Source organism: Thalassophryne amazonica, chromosome 4, assembly GCF_902500255.1.
Source record: "Thalassophryne amazonica chromosome 4, fThaAma1.1, whole genome shotgun sequence".
Classification (NCBI taxonomy): Eukaryota; Metazoa; Chordata; class Actinopteri; order Batrachoidiformes; family Batrachoididae; genus Thalassophryne; species Thalassophryne amazonica.
In genome coordinates, this window is record NC_047106.1 from 48,044,373 (window position 1) to 48,068,652 (window position 24,280).

Below are 24,280 nucleotides of genomic sequence, written 5' to 3' on the forward strand. Positions count from 1 at the left end.
CACCGATTCAATGTTAATTTTAGTGACCTCCGATTGGCGTAACCGGGTGTCATTACTGCCGACGTGAATTACAATCTTACCAAATTTACACTTGGCCTTAGCCAGCAGTTTCAAATTTCCTTCAATGTCGCCTGCTCTGGCCCCCGGAAGATAATTGACTATGGTTGCTGGTGTCGCTAACTTCACATTTCTCAAAACAGAGTCGCCAATAACCAGAGTTTGATCCTCGCTGGGTGTGTCGCCGAGTGGGGAAAAACGGTTAGAAATGTGAACGGGTTGGCGGTGTACATGGGGCTTCTGTTTAGGGCTACGCTTCTTCCTCACAGTCACCCAGTCGGCCTGCTTTCCCGGCTGCTCGGGATCTGCCAGAGGGAAACTAACGGCGGCTAAGCTACCTTGGTCCGCACCGACTACAGGGGCCTGGCTAGCTGTAGAATTTTCCACGGTGCGGAGCCGAGTCTCCAATTCGCCCAGCCTGGCCTCCAAAGCTACGAATAAGCTACACTTATTACAAGTACCATTACTACTAAAGGAGGCTGAGGAATAACTAAACATTTCACACCCAGAGCAGAAAAGTGCGGGAGAGACAGGAGAAGCTGCCATGCTAAACCGGCTAAGAGCTAGTAGCTGCGCTAAGCTAGCGGATTCCTAAAAACACGCAAAGTGAATAACGTGTAAATAATTTAGGTGATTCAGCAGAGGGAGTGCTTTAGTTAAGGCACGTGAAGATTACACTGTGAAACAAATCGTTATCTAGGTAACTAGATCAATCTAACTGCGCAGATTAAACGGCTAACAGATACAGCAAAACACCGCTGTGCTCCGGAACAGGAAGTGATACAATACTGCAGTGAGAGCCAACCTACACGGCGGTGTTTCAGCTGCTCCTCTTTTCAGTCTGTCCACATCATTTTCCTTTGTTAAAAGCCTTTTATTACTCACTGCATCTTATGTGACCCTTTTTAGACGTGACTCATACTTGTGCACATTCAGTTTGGATTTCATTGTGCACACACGTGTGTATGCAAACTTTTCCTAATGGCTTGTTTGGCTGAACAAACTGTCACCTGACAGCACACCTTGTTGTTTTTTAATGTATATAAATTATATAAGTACAGAAGAACCCAGCAGCTTTGACTGCGAGTCAGTCTCCAGCTGCAGTGTTCAGGAATTAGTCATGTTCCTGACGTTTGTGAATTTCGTGACTATAGAACCTGATGTGGATTATGCAGCAGATGAAGACTTGTTTTCATTCGGGGTTGCCACAGCAAATCTGAGGTGGATCTGCTTGTTGACTTAGCAGACGTTTTATGCCAGATGCCTTTCCCTGACTCCACATTACATGGAGAACTAGGCAGACGTGGGGTTTGAACCAGCAACCTTATGCACTGAAACCAAACACACTAACCATTTATCCACCACCCCTACCCTGAATTAAACCTGTTTATAAAGATTTTGAGATTTCAAAAGAAAAAATAATATAGCACCTTCAATTGCACCACAGACTAAAACAGTTAAATGTGGTCTATTAAACATTAGGTCTCTTTCTTCTAAGTCCCTGTTGGTAAATGATATAATAATTGATCAACGTATTGATTTATTCTGCCTAACAGAAACTTGGTTACAGCAGGATGAATATGTTAGTTTAAATGAGTCAACACCCCCGAGTCACACTAACTGTCAGAATGCTCGTAGCACGGGCCGGGGCGGAGGATTAGCAGCAATCTTCCATTCCAGCTTATTAATTAATCAAAAACCTAGACAGAGCTTTAATTCATTTGAAAGCTTGTCTCTTAGTCTTGTCCATCCAAATTGGACGTCCCAAAAAACAGTTTTATTTGTTATTATCTATCGTCCACCTGGTCGTTACTGTGAGTTTCTCTGTGAATTTTCAGACCTTTTGTCTGACTTAGTGCTTAGCTCAGATAAGATAATTATAGTGGGCGATTTTAACATCCACACAGATGCTGAGAATGACAGCCTCAACACTGCATTTAATCTATTATAGACTCTATCGGCTTTGCTCAAAAAGTAAATGAGTCCACCCACCACTTTAATCATATTTTAGATCTTGTTCTGACTTATGGTATGGAAATAGAAGACCTTAACAGTATTCCCCTGAAAACTCCCTTTTGTCTGATCATTTTTTAATAACATTTACATTTACCCTGATGGGACTACCCTGCAGTGGGAATAAGTTTCATTACACTAGAAGTCTTTCAGAAAGCGCTGTAACTAGGTTTAAGGATATGATTCCTTCTTTATGTTCTCTAATGCCATATACCAACCCAGTGCAGAGTAGCTACCTAAACTCTGTAAGTGAGATAGGAGTATCTCGTCAGTAGTTTTACATCCTCATTGAAGACAACTTTGGATGCTGTAGCTCCTCTGAAAAAGAGAGCTTTAAATCAGAAGTGTTCGACTTCCGTGGTATAACTCACAAACTCGTAGCTTAAAGCAGATAACCCGTAAGTTGGAGAGGAAATGGCGTCTCACCTAATTTAGAAGATCTTCACTTAGCCTGGAAAAAGCAGTTTGTTGCTCGATAAGACAGCCCTTCGTGAGCTAGGACATCTTTTACTCATCACTAATTGAAGAAAATAAGAACAACCCCAGGTTTCTTTTCAGCACTGTAGCCAGGCTGAACAAGAGTCAGATCTCTATTGAGCTGAGTATTCCATAACATTTAACTAGTAATGACTTCATGACTTTCTTTGCTAACAAAATTTTGACTATTAGAAAAAAAATTACTCATAACCATCCAAAGATGTATCGTTATCTTTGCTGCTTTCAGTGATGCCGGTATGGGTTAGACTCTTCTCTCGATTGTTCTGTCTGAGTTATTTTCATAGTTACTTCATCCAAACCATCAACATGCTTATTAGACCCCATTCCTGCCAGGCTGCTCAAGGAAGTCCTACCATTATTTAATGCTTCAATCTTAAATATGATCAATCTATCTTTGTTAGTTGGTTATGTACCACAGGCCTTTAATGGTGGCAGTAATTAAACCATTACTTAAAAAGCCATCACTTGACCCAGCTATCTTAGCTAATTATAGGCCAATCTCCAACCTTCCTTTCTCTCTCAAAGATTCTTGAGAGGGTAGTTGTAAAACAGCTAACTGATCACCTGCAAGGAATGGGTCTATTTGAAGAGTTTCAGTCAGGTTTTAGAATTCATCATAGTACAGAAACAGCATTAGTGAAGTTACAAATGATCTTCTTATGGCTTCGGACAGTGGACTTATCTCTGTGCTTGTCTGTTGGGACTCAGTGCTGCTTTGATACTGTTGACCATAAATTTATTACAGAGATTAGAGCATGTCATAGGTATTAAAGGCATGCGCTGCGGTGGTTTGAATCATATTTGTCTAATAGATTACAGTTTGTTCATGTAAATGGGGAATCTTCTTCACAGACTAAAGTTAATTATGGAGTTCCACAAGGTTCTGTGCTAGGACCAATTTTATTCACTTTATACATGCTTCCCTTGGGCAGTATTATTAGACGATATTGCTTAAATTTTCATTGTTACGCAGATGATACCCAGCTTTATCTATCCATGAAGCCAGAGGATACACACCAATTAGCTAAACTGCAGGATTGTCTTACAGACATAAAGACATGGATGACCTCTAATTTCCTGCTTTTAAACTCAGATAAAACTGAAGTTATTGTACTTGGCCCCACAAATCTTAGAAGCATGGTGTCTAACCAGATCGTTACTCTGGATGGCATTTCCCTGATCTCTAGTAATACTGTGAGAAATCTTGGAGTTATTTTTGATCAGGATATGTCATTCAAAGCGCATATTAAACAAATATGTAGGACTGCCTTTTTGCATTTACGCAATATCTCTAAAATCAGAAAGGTCTTGTCTCAGAGTGATGCTGAAAAACTAATTCATGCATTTATTTCCTCTAGGCTGGACTATTGTAATTCATTATTATCAGGTTGTCCTAAAAGTTCCCTAAAAAGCCTTCAGTTGGTTCAGAATGCTGCAGCTAGAGTACTGACGGGGACTAGCAGGAGAGAGCATATCTCACCCGTGTTGGCCTCCCTTCATTGGCTTCCTGTTAATGCTAGAATAGAATTTAAAATTCTTCTTCTTACTTATAAGGTTTTGAATAATCAGGTCCCATCTTATCTTAGGGACCTCGTAGTACCATATTACCCCATTAGAGCGCTTCGCTCTCAGACTGCGGGCTTACTTGTAGTTCCTAGGGTTTGTAAGAGTAGAATGGGAGGCAGAGCCTTCAGCTTTCAGGCTCCTCTCCTGTGGAACCAGCTCCCAATTCAGATCAGGGAGACAGATACCCTCTCTACTTTTAAGATTAGGCTTAAAACTTTCCTTTTCGCTAAGGCTTATAGTTAGGGCTGGATCGGGTGACCCTGGACCATCCCTTGGTTATGTTGCTTTGGACGTAGACTGTGGGGGGGTTCCCATGATGCACTGTTTCTTTCTCTTTTTGCTCCGTATGCATCACTCTGCATTTAATTATTAGTGATCGATCTCTTTTTCCTGGTTCTTTCCCTCAGCCCCAACCAGTCTCAGCAGAAGACTGCCCCTCCCTGAGCCTGGTTCTGCTGGAGGTTTCTTCCTGTTAAAAGGGAGTTTTTCCTTCCCACTGTGGCCAAGTGCTTGCTCATAGGGGGTCGTTTTGACCTTTGGGGTTTTTCATAATTATTGTATGGCCTTGCCTTGCAATGTGGAGCGCCTTGGGGCAACTGTTTGTTGTGATTTGGCGCTATATAAGAAAAAAAGTTGAAGTTGATTTTGAACACAACTGTAAATATAGCCAGTTTATTTGTTTGATATTTATAGAAAAACCACAAGCTTTTCCAAACAAATAGAAGGCAGGCCAATGTGGCCTGCCTTCTATTTGCATTCCTGCTGCAGCTGCTACACTATGGAGCTAAATCAAGGCCAAAAGTTTTGTAATCTGAAAATAAAGATTGAAAAAATAAATTTTGAAACTGAAAATTAAAGTTTTGTAATCTGAAAATAAAAGACTGGAAAAAATACATTTTGAAACTGAAAATTCAATGTTCTTGAATTTTAGAATAATTTAAAAAGTATTATCAAAATAAAAATAAGATATATATTTTTTTTTTTTAGTTTAAATACATTTTTGATTCAGCTCTAATTATTTTGATCAAATTTATTTTCATCATTCATTTCTTTTTTCACCTTCAGAACTTTTTTTCACTTTCAGATCTTATTTTTTCAGTTTCAAACTTTTGGCCCCGTTCTGGTGTGGGAGGGCGTGGCTTCGATTGAGAGGGGCGTGGAATTGAGCGTGACAGCAGAGCAGTCAGTCATCACATGATGTTGCTTTCAGGAAACATGGGTACTTTGAGAGATAATGACAACACCTTGTCTGGATACCTGTAAATAAAGTGATGCTAAAGATGTCTATTACAAGTAATTCTGGACCACTCTTGGTCATTTTTGATGTTTAAAAACTGGAAAATATGCAAGATTGTAAATTGTACACCTATACCTAAAAAAAACGGTGTCCCAAATCCACATAAGACCGTGAACGCAGGCGCAGCATCGCTGCGTGAAAATGAGGCAGGTCGCTCATTTTACAGGCTGCAGTGGAGTGTTACGAGCTTTCTAAGTGACACACACAGAGACCTGGATCAGCAGATCTGAAGAAAGCTTTAATATGGACAGAACCAAACAGACCGCTCGTAAATCCAAAGCCGCCCGGAAGAGCGCTCCAGCTATCGGCGGTGTGAAGAAGCCTCGCCGTTACAGGTCCGGCACTGTGGCACTGAGAGATCTGCCGCTACCAGAAATCAACCGAGCTGCTGATCCACAAGCTGCCCTTCCAGCACCTGGTGAGAGAAATCGCTCAGGACTTCAAGACTGACCTCCGCTTTCAGAGCTCCGCTGTGATGCTCTGCAGGAGGCCGGCGAGGCTGATCGATGGATTTCTGGTAGCGGCGGATCTTTCTCAGCGCCATGGTTCCGGGCCTGTAATGGTAGGGCTTCTTCACACCGCCGGTAGCTGGAGCGCTCTGCCGGGCGGCTTTGGATTTGGATTTACGGGCGGTCAGCTCGGTTGCATCATTATTAAATTAACTATCCGGTACAACATACGGATCCACTGAACCAACTGCTACACATCTGTCACAAACAGCTTTTTCTCGAGGGTTTAAAGCCTCGTAATAAGCTTTCATTCTCTCTATTTTCTTTCACGCACCAGCCGCGTAGTAATCAAAGATGGAGACAGGAGCAGAGTCATTATCTATACAAGTACCCATGTTTCCTGAAAGCAACATCATGTGAGGACTGATTGCTCTGCTGTTACTCAGAATTCCATGCCTCTCTCAATTGAAACCACGGCCTCCCACGCCAGAACCGGTCCAAAAGTTTGAAACTGAAAAAATAAGATCTAAAAGTGAAAAAAGATCTGAAGGTGAAAAAAAGAAATATGAATCAAAAATGTATTTAAACTGAAAAATATATATCTTACTTACGAGGTCTGTTAGAAAAGTATCCGACCTTTTTTATTTTTTTCAAAAACCATATGGATTTGAATCACGTGTGATTGCATCAGACAAGCTTGAACCTTCGTGCGCATGCGTGAGTTTTTTCACGCCTGTCGGTTGCGTCATTCGCCTGTGAGCAGGCTTTGTGTGAGCACTGGTCCACCCCTCTCGTCGTCTTTTTTTTTTTTTTATTATTATTGCGAATAAATGTCTGAACGATTTGGAGCTTTGCTGCATCAATTTTTTTCCAGAAACTGAGAGACCTCCAGGTGGACACTGTTCGTAAAATTAATATGGTTTGCAGGGACGATTTTATGGGGATTATACAGATTAAGGAGTGTTACTGCCGCTTTAAGGACGGCCCACAACTGCTGAGAGCGTGGCGCGCTCCCAGCGCCGATCGACAGGCTCAGACCCCACTGAAACAACCAGATCATTTCCAACGTGAAGGCTTTGTTGATCCGGGACGTCGTCTGACTTTCACAAAGAGGCAGAAGTCGTGGACATCAGCACTCTTTCGGCACATTCCACTGTTACAGGAGTTTTTTTCATGGAAAGAAAAGCGGAGGGATGCGCTACGGAGCCGTTCATTATGCGGCACAAAACCACCTCTGTGTTGGTCTCACAGGACGGCTTTCAGGTGGATTTCAGATGGATTTCCGGTGCTTTTCAGTCGTGATTATCGATTGTGATTGTGCATGAGCTGGACATGCCCGAACATGTCCTGGAAGGCTTCATCACGGCGTTGCTTTGCGCCATGCAGCTCCACCGCAACGCGCAGAATTCACAGTGATCAAATCCATATGGTTTTTGAAAAAATAAACAGGTCAAACTTTTCTAACAGACCTCGTATTTTTATTTTGATAATACTTTTTAAATGATTCTAAAATTCAAGAACAAACATTGAATTTTCAGTGTTCAAAATTTTTTTAAATCTTTTTTTTTTCAGATTACAACACTTTCGGCCTTGATTTAGCTCCATACTACACAGCAGCAGACTTAAGAATCTGAAAAAACATCACGCTGATTGTTTCTTTAATGTATGTAAATAACACTTTGCTTTCAACAGTGCAGCTGTCTGATGTGAAACAGGAGTTACTGAGTTTAAGCGGCACCTGAGGATCATGCAGACAGTGAGAGAGCCTTTACTGAAAAAAAGGTCTGACTTTACTTAGCAGCAATCCAAGACGGACATGTCAGGCTGGACAAACTGATCAGGCGGCTGCCTCTGTGGTTGGCATGAAGCTGGACTCTCTGGTGATGGTGGGAGAGAATAGAACACTGGACAAACTCCTGGACATTATGGATGATGCCAGTCACCCTCTGCACGCAGTCATCAGCAACCAGAGGAGCCTCTTCAGCAACAGACTACTCCAGACTACTTCCTCAAGTGCAGAACCAACAGACTGAAAAACACCTTTGTCCCTCAGCCCAGCAGACTGTACAACTCCTCACTCAGGGGGAGGAGGAGTAACAGGAAGACAGAGGACAGGAATGAGAGGAACAGTAGTAGCCAGTAAACCAGTATTGATCAGTATGTTTGGTATTTATATTTGCAAACTGTTTTTCTTTTTTTACTTTGTTTTTATACCCTGTGTGCTGCTATACAATGATGCTGGAACCTCAATTTCCCTGAGGGAGTCTTCCCAAGGGATCAGTAATGTTCTGTCTAATCTAATCTAGCTGTACGTCCCTCCCATGCCTACAGGCACATTGGGCAGAAAGTTTCCAAACCTCTGGCAGGCAGACTGTTTGTTTTGTAGCTCTCTGTCTCTTTGTAGCGCAGGAAGCATAACAGACAAGTACCGTGAGGCAAATAAGTATTTGATACACTGTCCATTTTGTCCAGGTTTTCCCACCTACAAAGAATGGAGAGGTCTGTAATTTTCTATCGTAGGTACTCTTCAACTTGTGAGAGATACGATCTAAAAAAAAATCTGAAAATTCACATTGTATGATTTTTCAATAATTAATTTGCATTTTATTGCATGAAATAAGTATTTGATACAGTAGAAAAACAGACCTTAATATTGGTACAGAAACCTTTGTCTGCAATTACAGAGGTCAGAAGATTCCTGTAGTCTTGACGAAGTTTGCACACTGCAGCAGGGATTTGGGTCCACTCCTTCATACATATCTTCTCCAAATCTTTCAGGTTTTGGTTTTTCAGCTCCCTTAACGATTTTCTATTGGGTTCAGGGTGGAGACTGGCTCGGCCACTCCAGGACCATGAAATGCTTCTTACAGAGCCACTCCTTAGTTGCCCCTGGCTGTGTGTTTTGGGTCACGACCCATCTTCAATGTTCTTACTGAGGGAAGGAGGTTGTTTTCCAAAATCTTATGATACATAACCACATCCAGCCTCCCTTCAATACGGTGCGGTCATCCATTTTATGACTGTTTTCCATCATAATTAATATTCTGTCATTCCATTTTTTTTTTATTTTTTTTTTTTAACAAAACTGGTGTAAACCAAAGAATTCCATGAGGAGATATCTTGAGTTAAACCGAAGGGGACAAACTACTTACACGAGCCGTGATTGGTCAGAAATCAAAGCGACCCAGCTCTAATGAAGTAATTGGACACTTGTGGTTTGAGACATCAGCTCCCTGCTCCATATGCTTTTCACTATGGAATTTGGAATTTATTTTCTCTGTTGTAATCAGTGGTAAGAACACTACAATTAATATAATGAATGACGTTTCATAATGAAAATAGAATGGAGACTTTTAAAATAAAAAAACAACTTTGTGGTCAACATGTGCAGTAAAGCCGAAACCATTTCGGTGGATCGCGTCAAGTCAGTCACCTCGACCTGGACAGACCCACAAGGCTAACCATCCTCCCTGGGGCGACTTCGCCTTTCCTTACTGGGGTCCTTTACGCCCCAGGTGCATCGACGCTCCGGTGCAGAAGTCGCTGCTGTGGCAGCTTATTAGTTCATTCTTAGGTATTCTTATTGGTTAGTGTTTCCTGTTGTGAGTTTACCGAATGCGCTGAGGTGTTCTGTACCGCTCCCATTCATGGGTGGTTGTCTGATTCTGATTAGAAGACGTGGTCTCTCTGAAGTTTTTGCGTCTGGACTTCTGTGTTTGTGATGGTCCGGGCCCTGTTGACGAAGCTGGGTTTGAAGTCAGTGAGTTTTTGAACCCGTTTGAGACAAAATCAACACCCGTCTGGCTTGTTGAAGTGAGGAAACAATTGTCTCGTCTTTTTTCCATCCACCAATTTCCACCAGAACACTGTGTTATGTGGATGGGTGAGAAAAGTCACTGAACACATTCACATTCTAATGACTATTAATATTCTAGTCAGATGTTAAATCTATTGAAAAAGATCATATTGGCCAACACTATGATGAATAATTGCAAACAAGTTCTCAAGTCAAACCAAGAGGAGAAAGAAATTGGCAGAAAGAAAAGAGATGCCCACCAACCAGCTGTGATGTGTTTAAAAAATAAAAAATAAAAGATAATATAACAAGTCCTAAAGCATACATTTGAATTGAATTTGACATTTAAAATTCTTCTGTGGTGGCAAGCAGTCACTGCATAGGTATGTTATAAGCTAAAATATAATATGCAAAGCAACGTGCAGCAGCGTGAAGCTTGCTCATGGTACACGTGAAGTCCCAAACAGGAAGTGCCAAATTTGAGTCCACAGTGAAACAGGAAATGTCAAACAGTGGATTGACACGTTCCTGGATTGACAGACGAGATCTCAGGGCACGTTCACGCTAAAACAGGAATGTGCCAAATTTTGAGTATACAGTGAAACAGGAAATGTCAAATGTTTGAGCACTTCCTGGAGCTAGAGTGGAGGCCAGAGTAGCACTGGACTCCCCTGAAATCTGATTGGACACAGATGATTGACATGTCACAGCACTGCACGTTTGGTTGAAAAGAGCTGCATTTGAAATCAGTGAGTCATTTGACTGCTTGGTTCCTCTTGTCCAGTAGTTGGAAAAAGACATGAACTGCAAAAGAAGAAAAAGTTAAATCTCTTGAGCTACACAGCTGCAAGCAGTGTTGAAATTTATGATCACTAGATGTGCAGTCACTGCCTTAATGTTGCACTTTAGAATGCACATTTTGGTGAGTGTCTGATTTTTTATCATGTGGAGATGAAAGTTTCAGTGGACCTTTAGTGTCACAGACTTAAAACACAACCAGATGCCAAGATTTATAATGGGATAAGAGAAATGTCAACGCAGAGAGATGACCCTGAAATTTATTGACCTTCACCACCACGGCGCTCTCGCCATGATGGGAAGAGACAAAGGCGCAGTCACTCGAAGAATATGGGACAACCCAGACCTGTCTCATATCACTGTATGATCCATCAGTGCCTTCTGTGCTCCACTCTGAGTATGAAGAGCTTATGAATACAGTCATGAAGCTTAATCTGTCTCCTCGGAGGCATCGCCCATCACGTCAGCATCGCCTGCTTCAACATTTCAGACTTGAGTGAGCTGCTGCTGCTCCGCACTGTTAGATGGCTGCAGAAAGGCAGAGGTTTGAGCAGCTTTTGCGAAATACAGTAGTAATGCTCTCGGCACCACAGAAGGGTCATAAGGCCAGACAGTTTGCTCAGTTTTAAGGTGAGAGAAAAGTAGATATTATGGCCTTTCTGGTTGACATGACATCACACTGCACCTAAGTGACCTCAGGTTAAAATGATAGGGCAGGAACATCTCTGTGTGATTTTGTAGCAGCTATCCAGCCTTTCAAGAGGAAGCTGGAAATTTTCCAGCAATCACACAAATTCAGGGTCAGAGGGGTGTTTATTGTCATGTTGAGCTCATATTAAAACTGACTGCAAATTTCAGAAATTGACAATTTCGGCCTTGGAGAGAAGCAGCTTCTGTTTTATTCAGAATCCCTTTCTTGTCATCACCTTTTCACTTGAGGCTGAAAATGTATGTACATGTGGACACATGAAATTTCTTCATCTGCCAGGAAATGTAGCATTTAGAGCTCATTTAGAGAAGGTAATGCTGCCACCTAATACCTTATTTCTGCCTGCAAATGGTACTGGATACAGTTTTCCCAGGACTTAAAGTGTTCAAGAATAGGGGATGCACAGAAAGATTCCAAAGGCATACAGTTTTAGTTTTATAAAAAAAAGTATGTGTGTATATATATATATATATATATATATATATATATATATACATACATACATACATACACAGTGGTGGGCACAGTTCTGATAATATAACAGATAATTATCGAAGATAACGTTTTCATTATCGGATTATCTTTTAAGATAACTTTAAAGACCATCATCAGACTAATTATCTTCCGATGAATTTTTGTCCAATAACTTTTAAACCAATAAACAAAGCTGAACAGCAACAAGCACTTTTAAAATTAGTTCAGCACCCACCTGCTAAAAGTTTTGTACTAGATGCACAGTTACAACCTTTGCAAACAGAAGAGAACTGCTTGTATAAAAAGCATCTCAATCCTCTGCAGACAAAGGAAAAACAGCCCCAAAAAGAAAAAAAATCATTTCCTTTAACACCATACTGATATGCTGGTAATATGACCCAAGTCATCCAGAGGCATACATCTTTAACTTATGGTTCAAATTTTAACCAAACTAATTTTGGACAAGTTATTTAAAATTACTGTCATGTCTGAAGTTGTATAAAGTAAAATTATCAGATATATGTTTTAGTTTTAAAGTAATGTGTTAATTTTTAAGGTTTTGTGAGCACATGCTCTGCCCCGCAGTGCATTATGGGTAGGATGATGTAATCTCAGTACATCACGACAGGATAAATGCATTTCAGACACTCTGTTCAGGCTCCAAGGACAACAGCATTAACTCTAGTGCCTAAAACTCTCTTGTATATATTCTCTGCGTTATAGATGTTGATTTTTTTAGTTGTGTTTGTTAAATTCCACGCATTTTAAATGTGAACAGACAGGATTATCTAGAATTTGTTTTGAAAGCCTCTACTGCCATCTAGCAGCTACTGGCATGAGTAGTGTTCATGGCAGTGTTCTATTTATTTTGACCCCGGTTATGTCAGATGTAAGACTTGTTCTTCTCTCTGCTCCTTTTCATTCTGGTGATTGTGATGCTTTATTTCTGTTTTTTCTGGGGGTTTTTTTCTTTTAAATGAATGAAATAAATATTAAAGAAAGATGATTGTCAAATCAAATTTTTGCATTGCAAATGGCTTTTTTTTACAAATGAAGTTTAAAAACAAAACAACTGCATAATAATAATAATAACATTATTACAAGACAGCTCTGCAGTGTTTGCGCAGGTACAGTGCGAACGGTTGGATGCTGCTTGTAGCTTTCAGCAGCAGGATAACCTCACGACGGCCGACCACAATAATATATCAAACAGGTTTGATTCTCATTCGACCATACGATCAGCGATCAGGAGGTGGTCGTCAGATGTTGACCGCAACTTGATACTCCATGAACACTACACGATGCAGGACGCACGATTAACCTGAAACTTGGTCCAAAAAATTCCTGCATGAGGAATCATCTCGCACAGTGTAAAGTATGTTTTACAACATCAAATGAATGTTGTAAAGAGAGAATATACAAAAAAATGAAAAAAAAGAATGCAAAAAATTTGACATGACACTTCCAGAGCTCTGTAAAAATGCCTGTTTTTACAAATAAAAAATTGAATATTTTACAAAAGCACATTTAAACACCAACACACAACAGACATCACATTAACGTGTTGGTTTACATAATGAATGACTGAACCAATCAGTGTTTAGCAGGCACCTTTACCCAGAATCCTTTGCGATCTGTCTCTTTGTTACAAAACCCCAGAATTAGTGCATTATTCAACATTAAAAGATATATGTTACACTGAAAAAAATGCTACTTTGGATCAACTTAAAAAAATTGTAATTTGTTACAGCTAATTTTTTTTAGTTTCTCACAATGTATGTTTATGATTTTGTAAAGTGATTCCAGCAGATTTAAACTGGAAACCACAATTTTCCATAAGACCAATGTAAATAAGTACTTTGAATGAAGTGTACTGTTTCACTTTTTTCAGTGTATATTTTAACTTTGTACAAATGACAGAATTGACATTAATGGAGTTATTCTATCGGTATTAATGTTATTTATAAATCAAAACCATAAGTCAATATGACTTTATTTTTCAAGACCTCCGCATGACCGGACCTTTATAATTGATACAGGGCTGGTTTTACGGATGCTCTCAGAGTGCCTCTGTACTGGGAGGGCTATAATAAACAAGAGCTTCCAGCAGGGGCCGAATGTTGAAAGAAAAAAGTGTGGTCTCATTGTTTGGGTCTTGGGGTTCCTCTGTCTGTGCTCGGAGCGCTGTAGAGCTTCCAGCAGGGACAGACTGTTGAAAGAAAAAAGTATGGTCTTATTGGTTGGGTCTGTTGTTATTTTTAATATTATTAGAAGCTATTAAATTTGTTTTACTAGTAGTTGTAAATGTGCCAGAGATAATATTCGAATTTATCTGCACGCCTGTCGGTTACGTCATTCGCCTGTGGGCAGTCTTTGAGTGAGGAGTGGCCCACCCTCTCGTCGATTTTTTCATTGTTTAGGAATGGCTCAGATACTGCTGCTTTGTTTGATCAAAATTTTTTCTAAACTGTAAGGCACAACTGAGTGGACACCATTCGATAAATTCAGCTGCTTTTCGGTAAAAATTTTAACGGTTGATGAGAGATTTTGGTCTGGTAGTGTCGCTTTAAGAATGGCCCACGGCACCTGACGGCGATCTGCGCTTTGAGGCGGCAGCGTCTCGCCGTTTCAAGTTGAAAACTTCCACATTTCAGGCTCTGTTGATCCAGGAAGTCGTCAGAGAACAGAGAACTTGCAGAAGAAGTCGGCATGAGGATATTATTCGGACATTCCATTGTTAACGGACATTTTGTAATGAAAGAACGTGCGGGCAGAGTCGCATGTCGGGCTGGACCCGACCGCGGGGGGTCGCGACAGGAAAAACACCTCCGTGTTGGAAACCTTAACGGGCAAGTTGGAACATGCCCAAGCTGTTAAACAATTTCTCAGTTACTCACTTGTTGAAACCCATCAAAAGCCGCCTGAATTTTACAAATGGTTTTCAACACGGTGGTGTTTTTCCTGTCGCGGCGCACACAGATTCACCGAGTCGTCACGGAAACGACTCGATGAATTTGCACGCACGTCTTTCATTACAAAATGTCCTTAAACAGTGGAATGTCCGCATAAAGTCCTCATGCCGGCCTCTTCTGAGTCTTCTCTGTTCTCTCACGACGTCCTGGGTGAATTAAGCCTTAAATTAGGATGTTTTCAGGTCGAAACAGGCCGACGACGGCGCCTGGAAACACTGCGCGACGTCCCGCTCCGTGGGTAGTCCTTACAGCAACGGAAACACCCCATAATCTCTCATCAGCCGTTAAACTTTTCACCGAAAACCAGCTTAATTTCTCCAATAGTGTCCACTCGGATATCCCTCACAGGTCCAGAAAAAATGTTGATAAAGCAACGCGTGCCGTCCGCAGCGGCTATTCAGACAAAGAGATTCCGACGGGCGGGGTGGAGCACTCCTCACTCAAGGCCTGCCCACAGGTGAATGACGTCACCGACGCGTGAAAAAACTCACGCATGCGCACGAGGGTTCAAGCATGTCTGACGTAAAAACATATGAATCAAATCCATTTATTTTGTGAAAAAAATAAAAAGGACCGCTTTTTTCATCACAGACCTCGTATGTATATATATATATATATATATATATATATATATATATATATATATATATATATATATATATGTGTATATATATATATATATATATATATATATATATATATATATATATATATATATATATATATATATACAGACCTCGTATGTATATATATACATATATATATATATACATATATATATATATATACAGACCTCGTATGTATATATATATATATATATATATATATATATATATATATTTATTTATTTATTTTTGCTTTTCATGAATGTACGACATGTGGCAATTTCCTCATCTAGGATTCATATTCAGAATTTCTAATCTCCCTCCTTTTGCCCTTCCAGATATATATTTCTCAGTAGATGACTAAATTTAATTCAGAAAAATGTGTTTGCATAATTTAACTCTTAATTGATGTTAATGCATAAGTATCTTCTGCAGGTTTTGCTTCAGGTTTTTGAAAATCCACCAAAAATCTCTGTGGAAAGAAAGCCTCTGTTCAAATACAGTTATCAAAAAAGCTTTCTGCCTGCAGGAGGTGTTTGTGCACAGGCACGAGTGAAGTAGGAATAAATTGGTGAAATCTTTCATAACAGCCCATTTGGCATATACCAGAGAAAATAGTTTTCACTTTAAGAACAGCTTAACACTGACTCAGCTTTCAGATCCTCTGGAACATATTCACATAAGGCCCTTTTCCACAACACAGAACTAGCACTACTTGGCTCAACTCTACTTGTTTTTGCTTTTCCATTAGGGTTAAAATCTGGGTGAAAAACATGAATCAAACGTTTTTAATAGATTTAAAGCCTGTTCGAGTTCAGTGATGACATTAATTCACGGTCATTAAAACAGAACCATCATTTTGTGCTTGAGCGTCAGTAAAGGCACATTTCAGATTTAACAATAAGTTACTAAAGCAAGTTACTTGGGTATAAAACGTATTTACATCTAACTCAGTTATTGCTCTCAGAAACAAGTCTTTATTTACAGACCAAGTCACTGACCTGAAAACAAAATGGAGCAAAGTGTGGCTGAAGGCATTATAGGTGCTGTCAATAATTAGTCTAAATTAACGCTTTATTTTGAATTTTAATACTTAATAGCGACAGCCTGCAGTTATTCCAACATTGTAGGCTGGACTTTTTACGAGCTACCTAGGAAGCTAACGATTAGCTTACTGTCATACATCGTGTCTCAGCTGCTTGTATCCTCTTCGGCTTCAAATTCTTGTGTGACTTCCCAAAGTCTTCTGTACTTTTCAAGCATGTTTTGTCTCGCCGCCTGCAACTTTCTGTTAAAAACTCACAGAGCAGCAAACACACGGAGTGCGCCATTGTTTATGTTTGTGTCTCGTATAAATCAATGTCACAGCAGTTTGCTCTGGTGACCCCGCCCACGTTGAGGAGGTTCTATTTGTAATAGAAAAAGACGCACCTAGAACCAAACGAAGTAGAGTTGAGCCAAGTAGTGCTAGTTTTGTGTAGTGGAAAAGGCCCTGTAAAGTGACTAGTACAGCTCAAAGTGCCCTCAGTAGATTTTTGTCATCATATTTGGTGCGTTCATAAGAGGACTGTGCCAAAGTATTTGAACAGTCAAACTCAAAAGCAAACAATTGTTTTCCAGACAAGAATAATTTTGTATTGAATTGTGTGTTGTAACTTAAGCTAATTAAATGGACTGCATATATATAGCGCTTTTCCATCTGCATCAGACGCTCAAAGCGCTTTATAAATAATGCCTCACATTCACCCCATTGTGAGGGTGCTGCCTTACAAGGCACTCACTACACATCGGGAGCAACTAAGGCTGGGCAGACACTGTACGATATTTTCAGTCGTCGTACTTGGTTCCAGCTCAAACTGTGCGACAAAACCGCAGGGGTTAAAAGTTCAGAGCACACGATTCATGTTCTCACACTGTACGGCCCGATGCTCTGATGCGATCTGACTGCTCACATTGTACATTCAAAAACCACACGTCGGAAGCTTTTTTTTTTCTTTAAAAAAATTTATTATTTCATGCCTATCAGTGCGCACAGTGAGTGAAATCAGGTGGGGGAGATGGAACGTATATGCACGCGCGCACACCCAGCAGACAGCAACATGATTCATGAGAGGACGGTAAAAAAAGAAAACATAAACATTCATAACAGGTGTTGCTACTTACACTGTTGTATAAATAAACTCTGTTTCATACGGAGTCATACAGCTGTGCAACGTGTAGCAACTTACTCCCTTATCTGTCGTAAATCCTGTTGTGTGTGTGTGTGTGTGTGTGTGTGTGTGTGTGTGTGTGTGTGTGTGTGTGTGTGTGTGTGTGTGTGTGTGTGTGTGTGTGCGCGCGCGCGCATATATGTTCAGGTGGTCATGAGATGTTAAACACAGCTCGTTACTCCATGTAGACTGCACAATGCAGGACGCATGATTAAGCTGAACCTCGGCGTGATCCAAAAATTCTCGCAAGAATGAAAAATCGGCTGAAAAAGGGCCAAAACTCACACAGTGTAAGCCCGCCTTAAGGGATTAAAGACCTTGCCCAAGGGGCGTTAGTGATTTTTCCAGTCAGGCTGGGATTTGAACCAAGGATCTTATGGTCTCGAGCCCAATGCCTTAACCACTACACCATCACCTTCCCTTAAGTGTTCAAAGTACTGGAACTAAGTGTTGGAATTTGTGTGTGTGTTGTGTGTGTGTGTGTGTGTGTGTGGTGTGTGTGTGTGTGTGTGTGTGTGTGTGTGTGTGTGTGTGTGTGTGTGTGTGTGTGTGTGTGTGTCTGTGTCTGTGTCTGTGTGTGTGAGAGAGAGAGAGATACGTAGATAGATGCACCTTTTCACAATCACATCAAGAAGTGAATAGCCTCTCACTCTTTGATAAAAGGGTGTTGTATCAATGCTGCTGATATCTCACCGTGCTTGAGAGAAACAGGTTCTTGATGTAGAGTTCATCATCTGTTCAGTCTGCCACAATGACTGTTTAATCAGCTGTCACATCTTCATATTGGAGTGAGGCAGAGAAGGACATCATACAACAAAACTGATCAAATGGAGGGTTACATCTCTCACTTGCCTTCTAACATGCAGAATTTTTTTTTTTTTTTTTTTTAATAAAATCTTTTTTGGTGCCACTCCACCACAAAGCTGTATAACTGGTGATGTAACAGTTAAAAGTTGCATGATGCACAATTTGTTGTCTGGGTGTCTTGGCAAGTTTCTTTACTCTTCTCCTTCTTGAAATGGTCACTCTGTTTTTGAGAACTGCCTCTTCTTTACAGATTGATCATACAGTACCATACTGTTTGTATTAAGACTGATGTGAATGATGTCCAAGACCTATTCAGTGATCTTCCAACAAATGTTCACAGAAAACCCTTACAATGCATTTAGGACTTCAGTATCTGTCTTACCCTGCCATGTGACCCAACTCATCACCAGGTGGTGATCAGTTGACAACTCTACCCCTTCTTCACCAGAGTGTGCAAGTCTGACCCAATTACAAACTCAATCATCGACCTTTGACCTTGGTTGCTTTGGTGCCAAGTGTGTCAAGTCCAGCAACAATACAGCACTCTGAAACTTGGAGGGGAGTGATTGGGAGCAACGTCCCCAATCTGACTTAATCATAGCTCACATAAGCATGAATTTCCCCAGTAGAACTCAGGAGTCTCCAGCAGCAACCCTTTCCAGGACCCCACGAAGAGTCTCCAAGAAGGCTGGATATTCTGAACTGCTGTTTAGTGCACATACACAAACAGTCTGATTCCTTTCTTTAACATGAAGTCACATTGAGGCAGCCCTCTAGATCACCAGGGAAAACTCCAAAATAATGGCATTCAGGCAGGGACTTGTGAGTATCCCTACATCTTGCCATCTTGCCCGGTTCCTCTCACCCTGGACACTCCAGAGAAAGAGTCCAGCCTTTCTCTAGGTGCTTGGTTCCAGAGTCCATGCTGTGCATGGAGCCCAAATATTTCTAGTTATTGCTCAACCTTCTGCACAATCTCAGGCTCTTTCCCCAGCAAAGAGGTGATGTTCAAAGAGTCAGGTATCATAAGAGTGCCAGTCCGTGTGGGCATTTGCTCCTGTCCACTGCCCGTAAAACAGTGCACCACACCCTTTACACTGTCCTGGCAAGAGTTGAGCCCACATGGAGGTGACACAATGTTGTTTATTAGCCCCACAAATGTAGACACAACCACCATGTGCTCCCCTGTAGGCTCAACCCCCCCCCCCCCCCCCCCAACCTGGCTCTAGGAAGAAGCCCCAGTTTCCCCCAATCTGGCCAAGGTGACTCTGTCCTTTATTGTGTCAATCATGTAGAGTCTGTTGAATTGCCATTTATTTGTATTTTCCAAGGATGGCCCGACCAGGAGAATTAACTCTCAAGAAAACTGGAGCACACAAACCCTCCATCGTGATAAGGTGGCAATCCAGGGAGGGGTTTCATTGTTTTGACGTGCATATTTTTATTTTGTCATGCTGTTGAGGTTAGTTTTTATTGAGAGAAGCACTTTTGGTGGGACGCCTGTAGCTGCTGAGGTGGTTACGTGTTTGGCAAGTGTACACATGAACAGCCAAACTGGATGCAGCCACAAAAGATCCAAGACTGTGGAATAAAAGTCATTATGAAACAGAAAGGGGTGGTGGTTAGTGCACTTGGTTTCAGTGCGAAAGGTTCCCGGTTCGAACCTCACCCCTGCAGCATTTCTCCATGCAATATGGAGTTGCATCAGGAAGGGCATCCGGTGTAAAACTTGTGCCAATTCAACATGCAGATACACCTTGGATTTGCTGTGGCGACCCCGAGTGCGAAACAAGGGAGCTGCTGAAGGGACTTCCATGAAACAGAAATGATGGGGACAGATTATGCAGCAACACGGCTGAAATGCTGCCTGGTTTTAAATGCACACACGTGCCTCGCACATACGTCATTTCTGAAAGCTGGTTTCCATGGCAACTGCATTTCTTCAGTGGCTATGCTGTGGGGGCCAACATGATGTACGCCCCTCTTTAGGTTCCATCGTACTTCAGAAGTCCTACATACACCGGGAGCCTCAAGTCTTCTCGTTTACAACAAAAAGTTTGAGAGGCGCTTTGTTGAGGAGGGATGTGGTCGTAGCAGCAGGTGTGCATATCTGAAGTCCTTCCACATACGTGTACACCGGGAGCAAACAACAGGACCCACTGAAGCAAGAATGTTCAGCCGACCCCATTCTTACTTGAATTCATGTGGAGGACAAAAGTCTCAACAAATATACTCTGGTTTGACTCTTCTCCTTTTTGTGAGTGTTTCTCCCTTTTTCATGTTACTGTCAGTCTGTTTTCTCCTCCGCCTGCCTTGTTGCTTCAGTTGTTGGGCTTTAAAACAGTCACACATCCAGTAGTGCTTTTGATTAATGTGGCAGCCAAACCATTTACACTCTTTATTCTTTACACCATGCCAACTCTTTTCTAACTGGATTTCATTATTTCTCTTGTCTGCTGTTCCAAAGGTCACTTCATAGATAACTGCAAAGGAATTCAACACGATGTTGAGAATTGCAAGTAGTTGCACAAACGTTACTCATCATACAGTCTGACTGGAAATTTCTACAAGTAGGATCTAGATGGAAGGCTTAGTTCAAACTGTAAGACTGAGAGACATCCAGACTACAGGAGTCTGGGTTTTGGGTGTGTCTTGGCACCTTTGTGTTATTTGCTATAAAACTGAAAGACAAATCTGCAGATGACTAATTCTGTCTGAGAGATGACATCTCAGTCGCTCGCATCAGTCACTTTACATTAAGCAGGAATGAAAAGATTAAAGTTGCACTTTCATGAGGATAACTTTATTCCACGATGCAGGATGTTTCGGTTAATAATGCTTTGCTTTGGCACTGCTTCTTTTGCAAGAGACTACAAGCAATATTGGTGAACTGGATATTTTAACTGCAAGTTAGTTTTGTCAGTCACAAAATAACTTTGGCAGTAGTGAAAATGGAAACATTATTTGCCTTTTTGTCTCATGGGTGCTGCTGCTGCAAAACAGTAATTTGTGGATGACCTGCTTGTCTAAGTTCATACATCACACTTCAAGCAGCTGGAATAATTCAGACTGTGGAGTTTTTATTTTAAACAGGTGCATAAAAGCCATGACAAGTATCAGATTTAATTTTTTTTTTTTTATGTCTTCAAGTGTATTGTATTTTCCTGAGTAGAAGTCAGGGTGCCCCCCCCCCCCCTTTACTAGTTGTGAAGGTCCTATGACTTGTACACTGAAAAAAAAAATCAATCAACAATTGTTGTTAATATGACTATTTATATAGAATTTTCCAAGGAATCCAAATTGCTACATAAAATAAACTAACAATAAAATAATAAATGACAAGGATAAGATTTTTTTCTGTATATCAGTTCTTTAATTTTTTTCTTTGTACATTCTTGTACTGTACTTTTTATTACATTTTTACATTATTATTACATTACATTTCCTTCTTCAAGAGGCATTTTTAACAGGTGGAATTTGTGCCATAAAATACAATAAATCACCTTTACAGTTATCTGAACTGTTATCGTGGATGCAAAGTTGTCAGCATTGGTTCTGTGTTAATTATCTTTTTTGTTGTTTACAGCGGAGCCCCTCCCCCTCATGGATTTGTGCCGGCGTGTAGCTCGGCTGGCGTTGGGTAAAGAACGCATCCATCACATCAACACACTTCCCCTGCCACAGACTCTGAAGAACTACCTCCAGTACCAGTGACGGTGAGCATGCTGCGACAGCAGGAGGCATGTTTGTCACTGTGGTAACAAGTTTCCAAAACAACTGAACCAGCAGACATCTGTTGATGACCATGACACTGACCACAGATGTTGAAGAAGGTGCTGCCAGGGATTTGGTTTTCATCATTTAGTAGATTTTTGTTTTGTTGTTCAGCATATTGTTTCCTCTGCCTTTTTCCACCTTGAACAGATGTTCGGTTTCAGAATTAAGGTAATAATACATTATAACATATTCCAAATACATCTATGTATTCCAAATGTGTCATCAGTGCTGGTGAGGCCTTAAACACCGTACAGTTTGAGCAACAGTCTACCCTGCTCAATTTTGTTCCTCTGGAGTCTCTGTGGAGCTCTCCTTTGCTGTAATCATTACAATTTTAACACACTTGCAAGTGGTTTGTGTGCTTAGTTTCAGTGGGGAAGGTTCCTGGTTCAAACCCCACCGCTGCCACATCTCTCTATGTAATGTGGAGTTGCGTCAGGAAGGACATCCATTGTAAAACTTGTGCCAAATCAACATGCAGATCCTCACATGCAGATCCTTACTGTGGCGACCCAAAGTAAAAACAAGAGCAGCTGAAGGGACTTACTTTCAACACAAAATGTACAATATCTCACACAGTTATGATATGAATATTTATTCATGTTTGTGGCTGCTTAGTCAAAACTGCATGACGTAATCTCATAGCCACGGGAATGCATTATTTACCGGGGTGGTGGGGATTAACTCAGCAGAATGGGATTTAATGCGCACATTGATAAAGATCATATACTGATGTGTCTTTACGGTGCAGTTGAGATGCATGAATCAGCTCTGACGTCAGCCGAGCCTGCTGCAAAAAATAACCCATCCACCCACACCAAAGATTTTCTGTGATTTCAGTATCTCTAGCCAACCCCCACTCAGCCATACTTAATCCCCTTCAGCCCAGGCAAAATTATAATCTTTTTTTGTTGTTTTTTTTTTTTTAACACATTTTACAAACTTCATGTCTTGACAGTAGCAAGGCTGCCATTTTGACTTAAATGGGAATTGGTAGGTAATTTTGTCCACCTACTGTGGACAGTTTGTCCACAGTAGGTTCTGTGATGAATGATATGTGCACAACTTAATCATCGGTCTTATCAGACGGTTTCACTGTGCAGCAAAGTACAGAAGAGTTGGGAGGGAGAGGATTTAAATTATTTTAAGTCGTAATGGTCACACAGAGATGAGTGCAGAGTCACTGCAGTCATGAGACTTTTGCTGCAACGAAACATATTAGAACATAAACATATTAAAAGCCCCAGCGCTTATTTTTTTTCAAATCATGTTCAGACCCGGCGCCTAAACGAGTCAGGCCTTTAGTCAAGGCAGGTGATTATTAACAAAATTCTGCTTGCTGCCTGCGCTGTAATATGGTGTTTAATTTCACACACATATCCCTGGGTGTAGCGAACCAAAAACAACTGCTTTAGATCGAAGCCCTTTGCATGTCTGCGAACCCTCCACGTAGCCTGATGTGCACCTTCCAAATGGCGCCGACCACAAGGGCTGTGATTGGTCACTTTTCTGATTTCACTCCTTCATCTCCCATCATATTTTTAAAGTTTTTGCAGTACGTACATCAGTTACATTTCGATCATGGATCAAACAGAGGAAAGTTTGGCAGAAAAATCCACAAATATGACCAACTTTACAACACTGAGCTGAAAAACTACATTGACGTTCAAATTAATGGGTTGTGCGCACGTCAACGTCATTGCGTGGCCACAGAGTTACGAAGTTGTAGAAGCATAAATCAGGCTTTAGGATTTTAAGGTCCCACTTTGCAGCGGACAGCGGAAAAAAAGTGACTCAACCAAATGTAATCTTTGTAATGCACATAATGTCCGAAGCTTATTTAAGGCAGGCAGGCATTTATTTATTTATTTATTTATTTTATTTTATTTTTTTCCAGATGAAGTTTTAACCCTGCCATTAAATGAGGCAGGCCCCTATTCAAGACCAGGTGTTTAAACAAGGAAATATAGCAGTTCTGGAGCTGTCCGCAGTGGTGCATGTGGTTTACCACTGTGAAGCTTCTTTAATCTCACTGGCTGAATTTTAGAGTGGCAGGAGTGTACATGAGTACAAGTGTGTTGAACATGTCTGGAATACATACTGATTTTTCACATTGCTGACACTTTTATAGATAGTGCTGTGTGTATCTGAGTAAAACTGAAGTGCGTCTGGCGTAAAACTTGTGCCAGTTCCCAATGTGGAGCTCTGATTCCACTGTGGTGCCCCTGAAAGAAAATTGTGGCAGCTGAAAG

General features: G+C 40.9%; 1 protein-coding gene across 1 annotated transcript in view; it reads left to right on the forward strand.

Annotated features, from left to right (window-relative positions):
* LOC117508168 (SPRY domain-containing SOCS box protein 4-like) overlaps positions 1–22,498 on the forward strand; it is a 47,815-nt gene extending 25,317 nt beyond the window's left edge. The window contains exon 2 of the mRNA XM_034167837.1: positions 21,838–22,498. Within this exon, the coding sequence (XP_034023728.1) occupies positions 21,838–21,965 (128 nt within the window). The 3' untranslated portion in view covers positions 21,966–22,498. The remainder of the gene's footprint in view (positions 1–21,837) is intronic.
* Positions 22,499–24,280: the final 1,782 nt, after the last annotated feature.